This window comes from Choloepus didactylus, chromosome 3, assembly GCF_015220235.1.
Source record: "Choloepus didactylus isolate mChoDid1 chromosome 3, mChoDid1.pri, whole genome shotgun sequence".
Lineage (NCBI taxonomy): Eukaryota > Metazoa > Chordata > Mammalia > Pilosa > Megalonychidae > Choloepus > Choloepus didactylus.
Window position 1 is genome coordinate 166,280,525 of NC_051309.1, and position 13,603 is coordinate 166,294,127.

Sequence of the window (13,603 nt, forward strand, 5' to 3'; positions counted from 1 at the left end):
TCCGGTGCGAGGAGCAGTGCGCCCGCGGCGGCTTCCAGACCTCCCTATCCACCCACCCCCGGGGCCCCGCGCAGGTAAAGGCGAGCGCGGCGGTGGTGACGGGGTGGAAGAGGGAGGGAGAGGGCCGAGCAGAAAAGGGCGTGCTGCCCTTTGCAGCTAGCGCGAGCAGCAGCCTGGTCTGCAGCATTGTTACCTGAGGCAGCGACTGCGCCCCGCCCCGCGCGCCCTGCCCCCTCACGGTCCGGGTCGGCGGGCTGTGCAGTGACTGGGGAAAAGGAGGCGGCGCTGGTAAACCGCAGGCGGCGAGCTAGAGCGCAGTGTGCGCGGCGAGAGCTGGGAGCTCGCGGGCAGCGCCTGCCGCCCGGGTGAGTGTGAGCCGCGCGACCAAGGCAGGGGCGACCGCGGCGCGGGGACACGGGGAATGGGAGACACCAGGCTCTCCCGGAGCGGGGGGGGAGGGGGGGGGAGTTCGGTCCCAGCACCGGGTGCTGCGGCGCTGGGCAGGGCGGCCGATGGGTACCGGGTCTCGGCTTCCTCCAGGCCTCACTGGGAGGTCTGGGGAGAAGGTCGGCGCCTCCTCCACACCCACTCGGGTCACTTTGGCGGCCGCACTCCCTCGGCCTCAGAGGACTGCGATCGGTTCCATAAGGCGAAGACGCGAAGATCTAGAGCCCGGCCCGGAGAACCAACTCGGGGCCGCCCCCGGGTTGGACCTGGGTCGGCTGATTTAGCCTTAGCTGCTAAAACTTCTAGATAAAATGCAGCCTTATCCCCAGGTGTCCGAGAGAGCAAGAGCCTTGTACAGAACGCGCACTGGGACGCCGCGCCCCGGTCCCTCGCCAGTGGCCGCAGAGGGAGCCACTACTTCCGAAGGCAGTGGTGCGGGGTTGGCGGGGACTGAGTCGGGGAGATGGGGACCGAGGACGAGGTGCTGCTTGCTCTTGCACACTTGCTCTGGATGTGCGAAGTTCCAGTTAGAAGTTGCGCCCCTCGCTGACCGAAGTAGTTTGGGGAGGAAGGGGTGGACTGGCGGTGACCCTAGCTCTGGAACAGCAGGCTCTCAGTTTTATCCTCCGAACCCCATTTAAAACGTCAGGAGTCCTCCCTCTGTGTTACACTCGCCGGCTCTGCCTTGTTCCTCTTCGGCGGAGCCGCAGTGCCGCCGGGAAGCTTTCTCCCCGAGCCCAGGACGCTTACCCGGGACACCCTCCCCGGACGTGAGGAGAGGTTGCCGCGGAGGTTGGAAGGGGGGACGGAGCCCCTTGTCCCCCCCCTCCCTTTCTCATCAAGTACGCAGACAACCCCCACACCCCAGTTACTCCCGCACCCCGGCTTCTGGGAACTCCGTGCGAGGGCCCGGCAAAGGGGGCGGGCGCTAGGGCTGGCGGGGGGACGGCGACAGCTCTAAACACAGGGGCTCCTCGGGGAGAGGGGGCGGACCCCAAGTGACCCCCTCTCCGGAGTCGACCCACCGGGGGAGGGGCGAGCTGGCGCAGCGGCTCCTGCAGGCTCTTCTGACCGAGGAGAGGCAGCATGCTCGGCGCTCCCGGGCACAGGGGGTCGCGTCCTTCCCCGGCGTCGACCGGGTCAGAATCCGGCGTTGTCCCTGCTCGGGTCCCGCGCTTCCGGCACAGCCAGCGGGTGGTCGCTCTCCGGCACGCGCCCGCAACCTGCCCCGGCGGCCGCCGCCGAGCGCGCGCGGCGCGTGGGGGCGTCTGTCTCCGCGGAGCTCCCGCACCCCCACCCTCCGCCGCCCCTGCTGCGGCGGTCCCGGCGCCTGCCCGCGGAGCGCTCGGGCTCTGCCCAGATAAGGGACGCCGCTGGGAGCTCGCGCGCCGCCCGGGGGGGACGCCCACTCGAGCCCCTCCCGCAGCCGCGGGACGCTGATCGCGACCTCCGGGGTTCGCGCCGACGCGGCTCTGTGGCTGCTGCAGTCCGGCACCGGGGCGCCTGCGAGCCCTTTGTGCCTCCGCCCGCGGGCTCCGGACTGGGCGCGGCGGTGCCGGCGGCGTTTTGGTGAGTGAGTCGTGCCGGGTGCGGGGCGCGGGGCTCAGGGTTTGGGGACTAAGGAGATGGTGGACCGCTCGCCATGCAGAGACCTAGGAAACGGCTCTATGTCCAGATTTACTTGAAGAAATAGTGCCACGCATTGAATTTCTTCAGAACTTAGTTGTAAATTTTCAAACATCTGTGCAGAAACTACCCCTAATGTTCGGCCGTCTGTGACCCCCCTCTACTGACCCACAGTTGTCTTCCTGGAATGAGTAGCTAGCGTTTCCTTCCCTCTCTCCGGGCATCCTTTGGCGTTTGTGTGTGGTTTTCCCCCTCGGTATTGAGACAGTGGGAGAAACTGAAATGTTTCAGTCAAAATCAGGCGCCCTGCCTCTGCTCTCAGAGTGTTGCTCTGGGCATCTGTGACATTTTTACGTTGTGCTACAGATTAGACTCGCAAACTGGAAACAAACTGTCGTCTTCGGCTTTTTCAGTGCTGACTGGAGTGCCAAGATGAAGGGATTGGATTTTGGCAGCTCTAGTTCGACTGATTGACATTCTGTATTTAATAATCAAAGGTTTTGAAAAATAGGTAGGTGGTGGAGGAGGCTTTTCCCAATGAGGTAGGGGAATGAAAGCAAAAATTCCATATTTTAGAATTCCCTGTACTTTTCTTACCCTTTCTTCTCCCCAAAATAAAATAGGACTATGTATTCCTGTGCCTCTTCTCTCTAAACCGGACTTGCTGTGCCCCCATTTATCACCAGAAGGGTGTGGGCCAGGCTTTCCTGTCCCCACCTCATGTGTGACACGTGTCAGGAACTGAGGGAAAAGGTTTTCTGGGGGATTTTCCTTGGCATTACTTTTTATTGTTGTTGATCAAGGGGGTGAGTGACCAGCAGAGTGACAAGGCCCCACTGACACTCTTAGGAAAGCCCTGGGCCCTAAAATAACCTTGGGAACAGGCTTTCTTCTTAAATGCACTGTGAGTTGAAGCATACCTACTCTCGTTTTTCCCCTCAGGCTCACTCCTTCAAGAGAGCAGAGTTTCAGGGATATGTCTGATCCAAGGGCAAAGTAATGCTGACTGTAAGAACAAAGGGCTTTAGGGAAGAGGTCACAGGCCTTCTTTGCAAACCCTTATGAACATAATCATTCCAAGATGTTTTGCTTGTCAACCAAGTAAAGGCTAAGTATAAAATCACAATATCCCCTTATTTACAAGTTCACAAAGTTAAAAGATGCTCAACTGAGCTATGGCCTCCCAGGAACGTCCATCACTCAGACACGCTTGCAGTGGACCATGATTCTCATTCAGGGAACCAAAAGAGAAGTTCTGATCTTCAGAGCCTAACAGTGGCTGCTGCATTTTACTCGGGGATGGACATCTGTTCCCATGGGCCAGACTTGGCAGCCTTCTTCCCCACTGTTTAGGTCCCCAGTCTGTAGGTAAGATGTTAAATACAAGCCTGTCTCTGTCCTGAGGAGATTGCTGGGACACTTGACATTTTTCCAGACAGAGCCAAAGCTAATTCTTTTGTCCCGGCTGGCATTTGCTGGCTGTGAGAAGCAAGCAGTGAGTGTCCTCTGTTAGGATTTCACTAGTGTTCTCCTAGCGTGCTTGGAGAGTATGCATTTATGACTTAACCATGGACAGTATTCTGGTAAATCAAATGTTCTTTTTCTATCTTCTCTTTTTAATTTTTTTATGTGACTCTGGAAAGGGTTAGAATGTTTGTTCTTTCCTTTTCCTACCATCTCTTTGACATTGGAAACCCTGGCTAGTGGGAAAGCCCTGTTGAAGTAGTGCTGGTAGTAAGAGTAGCATTGGCATCTTAGCTAATCATTGCTGGTGAACTGATTGATTGGAAGCAGTTGAGTGGCTAGGATTCTTGGATGTTACCCTGGGAAAAAATTAGCCCCACAGCACACCAGGAACAATGTTGTAAGTTTTCTTTTGTTTCTTTAACTTTTTAAAAGAGCATTCATTCTCAAGATGGGACAGCAGTTAGAATCATGGGAATGCATAGCTAACGTGTCACTTTGTACTTTAACAAGCTTTTATCTGGTGCTTCCCTTGTACAAAGCACAATACTCAGAAAGATGCATCATTTGGGGCTTTGGTAGTACAAGACAGTGATGTTGCACAACCTCTGAATGTCTTTCTCACTTTGTTAATATCTCTGCATTTTCACTGGGAGGTTTAGTGGCACTTCTGTGCATATACTTACACAGCACTGAATCAGTTGTTGCATTCTAGGTTGGAAATGTTTTTTTCAGCTTGTTACCATTTTTAAAAGGGATAATCTATAAACAAGGCAGCCTATCTGGAATTGGAGGTGATTGGAGGATTAGCATTTCTTCTATAAATGAGATTTTATGTACACAAGTATTTTAAAATATGTAAGAATAAATTGACAAAATTACCTGTACAGTCCTGAAAACAGAAGAGTTCAAATATAACTATAAACTGTAATTGACAATGACTCATTTGCTTTAGGGGTGCCAACTATAAAAACAACCTAGTTATGCCCCTAATGATTATGAAAACTCCTTTTAAAAGCCAGTTGCATCTTAAACGAACTGTAAGTCTGCTTGGATAACTATTTTCAGTTTTACTTATTTAAAAAATTATCTGGTTAGTAGTTGAAAATGCCATTTTCTATCCATATGTAGATCATTTCCACAACTTAAATGTTCAAATGTTTCATAAAAGCATTTATTCTTGTAATATAAAGGTAATTTCTTATACAGTGACTGAGTATTGGGGGGAAAAAACACAACTCTTCCAAACCTAATAATTTAGATAGCAGAGAATAAGAATATTAAAGCTATGTTTCTAGCAGCCAGGGATTACTCAGCATTTTATCTATAAACCTAATACATATTTTAAAGCAAAGGTAATGCCTGTGAAACTAAAGGGAAATCATATATAAATATGGCACCAGTTTGTTGTTGTATAGCTAGCCAACTAAGAACTAGGTAAGAACTGAACATGCACTAATTTACTATTATACAAACCAATGAAACAGGTATATCCTCATATTATAGATGAGGATGTTGAAATGCAGATTAAGTAATTTACCTCACCCCAGGTTGCATATCCAAGAAGTAACAGAACTAAGGTCTGAGAAAAAGCAGTCTATTTCTAGGATCTCCATTCTTATTCTCCCATGGCAATCATGCCTTGATATATGGTTCTTTACAAAAAACATTTCATAATATTCTGATTAGTCACATGAGGCAGTTTACTCCTAGATTATGTTTTTTAAGTACGAACTCTGACAAACGATGCTGTGAAAGGATAATTACACTTCCGAAGTCCAGTCCACAAAGCTCCTGAATTTGGCCCTTTGTGATCTGGGGAAACAGCCCCGTTTTCACACTCCCACACGGTCTGGGCACTCACTCAACACCCTGGATGGGGTCTCTTCCTTTACTCCCCCACTTACCTGTCCTCATATCTGAAGAAATGCACTTATTTTGACTCCTGTTTTCACATTCAGGGCCTTCACAAATAAAAATTTAAAATTCAGCAGAAACACAAGCCACCAAAATAAGATAGTGACAGTGTGGATGAGGCCTAGACGTGTGGCAGGTGTGACGTGGGCCTCATGTCCTGTGTGTGTCTCATCTTTGCTAATAGAGTCACAGCAGAAGCAGAAGGAGGTGGGGGCGGGGGGGGGGGGTTATGAAGAAGGTTCCGATGGTTTCCAAAGAGTGGCTTAAGTAGAATCCAGAGTGATAGCATTGGAAAGGGATGATGGAGATCATTTAAAGAACCCCAACCTGCTGAGTTTACAAACGTTAGCGAGGCAAAGTGATTTGTCTAAAATGGTGACCAGTAAAGCTTGATGTAGTGGTGGAACATTTCATCCTCACATCAGGTGTTCTTTCCCCGTGTTGAGGGAAGCCATATCATCAAGTGGGTCAGCAACATGGTGGCCCTGACTTCAGGGAAGTGAGTGAGGCCATTATTCTGTCATCTCCAAATTACACACAAGGTGGAAGATGCCTTCTGACCCACTAATTGGTAGGGAACATGTCCGTACTGGAGAAAGGCAGGGTCAGTTACGCCTTATGCTTCAGCAGTTTGGGCAACTTTCCCTAGGGATTGGGCATCCATTGCCAAAAGAGAATGAAACAGTTAATAAGCAAGTAGCTTATTCATAAAGTGAGTGATACTTGCTGAATTTACAGTGGGTTTTCAATAAATATGTACTTTATTGATTAAGGGAAGGTTTCAAAATTAGATTGACTTCTACTTCTTTGGCGGCATGACCAGGTAGCAAAATGTGCTTTGCATTTAGGAAAATAAATTGCAAGGGACTAAAGGCATGCCCTTATAGATGTGTTGGCCCTCACTGATTTTTTTTAATTACATTCAGTTTTATTGAGATATATGCACATAACCATACAATCATCCATGGTATACAATCACCTGTTCATAGTACCATCATATAGTTGTGTATTGATCACCCCAGTCTGTTTTTGAACATTTTCCTTACACCACAGATTATCTCCCCCTTCCCACACTATTTTTCATTGAGATTTTTTGTCCCCATTTTTCTACTCATCCATCCATACACTGGATAAAGGGAGTGCAATCCACAAACTTTTCACAATCACACTGTCACTCCTTGTAAGCTACATTGCTATACAATCATCTTCAAGAGTCAAGGCTACTGGGTTGGAGTTTGATAGTTTCAGGTATTTACTTCGAGCTATTCCAGTACATTAAAACCTAAAAAGGATTATCTATATAGTGCGTAAGAATGTCCACCAGAGTGACCTCTCGACTCCATTTGGAATCTCTCTGCCACTGAAGCTTATTTCATTTCCTTTCACATCCCCCTTTCAGAGAAGCAGATGTTCTCAGTCCCACGATGCCGGGTCCAGCTTCATCCTTGGGAGTCATATCCTGCATTGCCAGGGAGATTTACACCCCTGGGAGTCGGGTCCCACGTAAGGGGAGGGCAGTGAGTTCACCTTCCGAGTTGGCTTAGCTAGAGAGATAGACTCTCATTGATTTTTAAAAGCCAACTCATGTGAGAGGAACTGACAGTTGCCTCTGAGGGGAAAAACTAGTATTAAAATTTTCCTCATACTGATTTTAAAGTTGCTTTGTCTTTGTAGATTTGGAAGATGACACGCAGCATAATGGACTTCTTCTCTGGCAGCAGACCAGCGGGTGAAGCAGTATGACCCAAGTTTGATGTTTGTGTCTCCTTCCTCGAGGTCAAGAGATTATCTCCTTAGGAGGCAGCAGTACTATGCATGTTATGAACTGTGTCTCCTTGGTCAGTGATAAAGAAAACGGGCATGTCACCACAGCAGCTGGATTGATGACTGGGCAAACACCAGCACCGGCAACTCCTCCACCTCCTCCTCCACCCCCACCACCTCCACCATGTCCGTTTTCAGGGGAAGGGTCTCCTCCTCCTCCCCCACCACCTCCACTACCTGGGGGGTCTCCTGTCCCCCCTCCTCCTCCAGGGCTACCCCCACCCCCTCTCGTGAACGGATACAGCCACCTCGGTAAGAAAAAGCGGATGAGAAGCTTTTTCTGGAAAACCATTCCGGAGGAGCAAGTTCGCGGCAAAACCAACATCTGGACCTTGGTGGCCAGGCAGCAGCAAAACTATCAAATTGATACGCAGACTATCGAGGAGCTCTTTGGGCAGCAAGAAGATACCACCAAGTCTTCTCCTTCTAGGAGAGGAGGAACTTCAAATTCTTCCTTCAGGGATGCTAAAGAAGAGGTAAGAAGGTGGGGGATAATCCTCCACATACTCCATTGTTTAGGGTTTGCAAGTGTGCATAAGATTCAAGTAATTGTTAGACATCGCTAAGAAACAAGATGCTGTAAATAAATGGCCTCTGGAAATGATAGAAAGGGCCTTATGTGTTGGGCTTGCTCTGAGTAATGAAAAAGTATAGAAAGTGTGCATGCCACATCCTCTCAGACATCCCAGTGGATTATGACCTCATGCTGAGAGCATGCTATTTGGGGGCCATTGCTCCTTAGCCCCACAGCACTGCCCTGTCCTTACACATCTGCATGGTTTCCCTTGGTGGAAAAGTTCTGCTGAAGTCCAGTGTTGTTAGTCTCCATTGAAACAAGAAGAAAAAACCACACACACAAAAAAATTGAGTTCCTGAACTCAGTTGTTTGGGATTAACAGAGCTGTCTGGGACAAAATGCCTTTTGTTAGAAAATAGCATCATTAACTAATATACAACCTTAGGAGTTTAACCTTTATTTTCCCCTCCATTTGCCTTCAACTAGTGTTTTTGAGATAACGTTAATTCCTCAGATCCTGGAATAAATTATGATCACTGTGGAAACAGATTTCCAGAGAGCCAAAGCATAAAACTGTTTTCATATAGACTTTATAGGAAACGTATTTTCTGGTTAACACTAAATGTGTTACTTTAGGAAAAAATAAATCTAGCCATTTAAAAGAAGTTAACAGAAAGCAAGACCCTGAGAGCTGCAGATCACCCTATATTACAGCAGCTGAATTAAAAATTGCATTTGTAAGTACCCTTAGTTTAGAAACATGGAAAATTAAGAAACCTCTACTTGCTAGAAGAAATCATTAGCAAACCAAGAATTAAAAGAAAAAGGATGCTGTCTCTGCTTTCCCCCTCCCCCACCACCACAACAAATGCAGAAAGTAGATTAGAGGTTGCCAGGGGAGGGATGGGGAATGTGTGTTTGGTGGACTGGTGGACATGGAGTATGTATGAATAATAATTTTTAAAAAACAACAGAAGCCCGTCTTTTTTTTCTTTTCTTTTTCTTTTCTTTTCTTTTTTTTTTTTTTTTTTTTTTGTTTTGCAAAGGAGCAGAGAAAATAGGTCAAAGATGGAGTTGACTAGATAAGAGAATGGGCAGAGCCCTGGAATGAAGTAGTAGCTCTATGCATTATTGAATTCTTGAGCCAACAATGTTGACCTCTTTTCTCTTTCTGGCTCAGGAGCATGTTAACTCCTTACTTCACTTGGGGACCCTTAAAGCTGGCCAAATGGTCCCCTGTTGATATAGCCCAAGGCTTTTTATTATAAAATGCTGACAACACTGGGATTAAAATTGTTTAAGTATGAACTATAAGAGAAATTTGGGAAGGAAATCTTCGGGAGAAACTTCAGTGCCCTCCAGTACTGAACAGGGGCTTCCCTTGTTTCTTTCCTTTTCTGCAAAATCTCTTTTTTTCTTAAAGTATCCTTTGAATATTGAAAGGAACAATAAGTCATTTCCTTCGTACCCTGGCCTTTGCCCCAGTTTCCAGCAGAGGTTCCTTAATGTACAGTGGGTCTTTTCTAACCATTGTATCCTAGCTCTGCTTACTGAAAGTCAAGTATATTAAAGTAAAAAATTGATTGGATGTATCTGGAAGCTGATGTGCCACGACAACACCTGTAACAGACAAGACGGGCTCACAGTACCTCTTGGGAGGCAGCCAGTCGAGTCCTTCGTGAATTGGGGAAATTTATTTTGCCAAATGATAGTTCAAGGGCCTACATGGAAATGGCTGCTTTATGTTTGTGATTTAAAGAGAGGTTAAGGACCACTCAGGGAGGGAGGGAAGGGCAGGGGATGGGGCATCTTTTCCAACCCTGGTGGAAGCAGAAATGTCCATTTCTAGGCCAGATCTAAACTTCAGGAAAAAAGTCTTTCCCCTTCTCCTCTCACCCCTCACCCCTGTGGCCAGATTTTTACTTTCAACACTTGTAGATTGTAATCTGAGAGCTAACATACTAGACAGGAAATTAAATCACCTTGACTGTGTATCATAAGATAATCTCACTCTTCCAACTCTGCAGTATTCAGGATATGATAAGTAGTTTATGTAAATAGATTTAAGTACACATTATATAATACTATCTTGAAACAGGTTATCCAGAATTATTTTCAACTCCAATATGGCTAGAAATATTGTATATACTTTTTTTTTCAGTAAAAGAATACAGGACGTGGTATTTTCTCACCTCAAGATTTCCTTCTAAGGAAGTTACAGTTCTGCAGATTTATAGTCCAACAAGTGTCAGCAGTAAATATTCCAATTCACTGTATAGTAAGTGGAGTCCAGAGTTGGAAGTAATAGTCCTCCCCATCTGTCCACGTGGGCTGGAGAACATCCTAAATAGCATGTTCAGCCAAGGGTCAGAACCTGAGCCTGGAAACATGGCATCAACACGTTATAATACAGCCATGATTCTGGAGGTTCAAACATCCTGGGATCAGATTGCGTCCCCTTGTAATATGACATGATAACCTCCTGCAGAAACAGCCTGACATTATGTGGTTGACTATTACTTTAAAGGGCTTACAAATCATTACAAATAATTTCCATTATACTCCATAGGAAGAAGTTGCTGAGAGAGAGGGGAGATTAGGGTTTGGTAATGGGTGAATTGAGAAAGAACAACACTTAAAATAGTGAATTAGAACATTTAGTAGGGAAAAAAAGGTTATTAAGTATGATTGTCCTTGTATCTCTGTTACCTAAAAATTAACTTGAAGAGACTACAGATGTGATAGTATAATGATAACTAGACTGTAATAAAGTAATTAGAAGTAGCAGAGCTGTATCGCTGGAGGTAATAATAAAGGATTCAGGTCACACACCACCTTCTTTGCAGAGTTCACTATCTCGTGTCCTGATAAGTACCTGTCCATCTGTTACCCGTGTTCCTCAGTCCTTCTAGAGCCTCACGCTCGAGTTAGTCGGGTCCGTATGGGTCTCTGTTTACCACTTGACCAGCTCTTAAGGGTCAGGGCCATGTCTTAGCTATTTGGTATCCTCCAAAGGAAATTATAGTACATGTAACTGAAATGGACAGAATTGAACCCAGGGAGCAAAGGTATCAAAGATATCTTCCGAGGTATCAAAAGATTAAACTTAGGATTCACAAAGAAAGCATGAATGTTGAAGCACTTGAGGTCATTTGTTATAATGACTGTAGTAATATTACATTAATCAGATAGGAAATAACTAAAGTAGCTTATAAGAAAAATAGAAAGAGGGCAATGGAGGAATGAAGGAAGGAAGATTGGTTTTTCTAAATTTATGAGAAGCAATGTTTTATTCTCCCACACTGTAATTAAGGTATCTGTCAGTCTTTCTCAACTTGTTATGGTCCCAGTATGTTCCTGAATTCTGGGACATGCTCACAATCCAGAATTACAGAACTAGGAAGAGTATTTAAAATATACTTGGAAAATATGCAATATACTTGGAAATTATCAAATATACACTTGAACTGGGTTTTATTTTCTTTCCTAAAGTGGGGAAGAGACACAATTCCCAATGGACGGCCAACCCAAAATAAAAAAGAAAATGAAAATCATGAAAAATTAAAAGATAAGTCTATATTCAAGTATAAAGATTTTTTTAATTTTTGCTTTTCAGAATATGAAGTGAGATTGACATCAACACTTCTTAGTGTTTCTTGAGTAGACAAGGAAGTCCCCTGTGGCATACTGAAACCAAAGTAGTTTAAAAGTTTTCTTCTTTCTTTTAAGGTCTTAGGAGCAAATTTTATAGTGGATTGATAATAGGTAAAACTATAAGAATTGCAGTAGCAGAAATGAGGAGGGCTTATTTGGAGGTTTTGGCAACAGGAGTGGGATAGCTCACCACACAGCCTTTCCTAAGTGGCTAGTCGTTGTGTCTCAGTGCTTCCGAGAGCCACCCAGCTACCCTGGCATCCCATGGGGTGACTGTTATCATAGCCATGTCTCCCTCACATCCTACTGGGAAATACTTGGGATGAGTTAATAATTATCTTACATTTTAGTTCCCCATGTACAGCTGGAACGGTTTAACTCTTCTGAGGGAGAATTAGAGTTTTTAATGGAAAAACAAATGCACTCTGTAGTACATTAATGGGGCCTGACTTCAGTGGTTGTCCTGCCATTTCCATTAAAAAATCCATAATCTCCTGGTGTATCCAGAAGAAGAGGTTATGGGTTGACTGGACCTAGTGGCAAGTATAGGGTTCAGGCCCATTCAGGGACCGGGTTGGTTTATCTGAGTTGTTGGGGCAGAGTGTCTCCTCTGACAGCTGAGCTTGTGCAGCCAGGGAGGCTCACAGGGATCCCGAGTGCAGATTCCACTGCTCTGAATGAGTCCTGAACACCACCCAATCCCACAGGGATTTGTTTCTGAATTGCCCAGCTTTCAGGAAGTAAGATAAGCTGATTTCCGTGTGTGGTGACAATCCTCTTTACAGACTTTGACAAACAGTTTTATAACACTGCCTTAGAAGGATCAAGTATGATAACCTTTGAGAAAGAGAGCCCTTGTGCACCAGGCAAATCTAGGGATGCCTGAAAAGAATAGGACTGTCCCTGGAATGTTGTCAGTTGTCTCATTTGCATGTTGTTTGGATGAGTCCGTGTAAGATGCTCAGTCATGGCCAACCCAGGTGCTTTCTCAGAAATACCACTGAATTCTTTGCATCGTTGACTGGTTTCTGAAGCCTGCTTCTAGGTGGGTAAACAGCTGCTTCCTCAGGCTGTGGCTGCTCCTATAGGACAAGAGGAATTCTCAGGCTCCTCACCATCTTGGCTGCTGGGAACATGATCTCTGTCTATCACCCCACAGATACAACTCTGGGGCCACCAGGCCAGTGGAGCAACATTGGCCACATCTCTATAGAAAGCGCAGAGATACTAAAACTCACAGGAAACAGTCAAAAGGAATCAGAGTCCCAGGTTAGCATTTCAGCTCCAGCACTGCTTTGGACAAGTTAGAAAACATCTCTGAGGCTCAGTTTTCTTGTATTTCAAATAGGGATAGTAAGAGTCATTTTCTCCTTCACTTTTCCAGCAATAATTGTTGTGGACCTAGGCCAAGTGTACAAAGAGTCCCAGAGGGTTGAGGGGTGAAGAGGATGCAGGCGGCTTTTGAGAGTGTGGGCTGTGGGAGGGTGCTGCTGTCAATGGTTAAATATAGCAGGAGGTAGCAATTTAATGAGAGAAAAATAAAATAAGTCATTTCCCCATTCTAGCTAGAAGTGAGTGCATGGCAAGTTCTTCATATATGTACATAGATGTATCAGTATACATATTCTCACTTGTGGCCTTTTAATTCATGACTTATAATAAACACATCGTTTTCTGATATGAGCTTTCCTTGTTGTTGAGTGTTAAGTTTGACAGATTTTATTCTCACCCTTTCCTTTCTTCCTCCTCTCCTTTCCTTTCACACCAAACTTGAACTGAAATCCCTGGATAGGATTCCAATAAGGAGACTGCCCTTTTATCTTGGGAGTTTATTTTATGGCTGGCAGCTGACTGTGTTAACATGAAATAAACCCCTAGGTTAGTAAATAATGTGGTTGTTTAAGATTAGTCTTCAAAAGAAGGTAACCATACTCTTGTAAAAATTTAACCTAATGGTCAGGAAGTGACATTAACATTGGGTTGACAGTCATGCTGCTTCTTAGCATTCTTATAAACTTAGAAGCAGGCACAGAGATCAGGAATTTGGTCTGAAACCTGATTCTCTTTTATTCTCACTGAATAACATACATTTGGAAAGGAAGAACATTGCAACAACATTTCTGTTTTATAGTCATTCCCCTTTACCAAAAAACG

The 13,603-nt window shown here is 45.6% G+C and overlaps 1 protein-coding gene across 3 annotated transcripts in view; it reads left to right on the forward strand.

Moving 5' to 3' along the window:
* The first annotated feature begins 238 nt into the window (after window positions 1–238).
* FHDC1 (FH2 domain containing 1) overlaps window positions 239–13,603 on the forward strand; it is a 38,094-nt gene continuing 24,729 nt past the window's right edge. The window contains exons 1-2 of one of the 3 annotated variants that reach the window (XM_037830836.1): window positions 239–365; window positions 7,129–7,754. In XM_037830836.1, coding sequence (XP_037686764.1) covers window positions 7,266–7,754 — 489 coding nt within the window. In that variant the 5' untranslated portion in view covers window positions 239–365; window positions 7,129–7,265. Of the gene's footprint in view, window positions 366–1,879; window positions 2,017–7,128; window positions 7,755–11,287; window positions 12,719–13,603 lie in introns of those variants that run through there. The other 2 variants (XM_037830837.1, XM_037830838.1) reach the window with 2 other exon arrangements.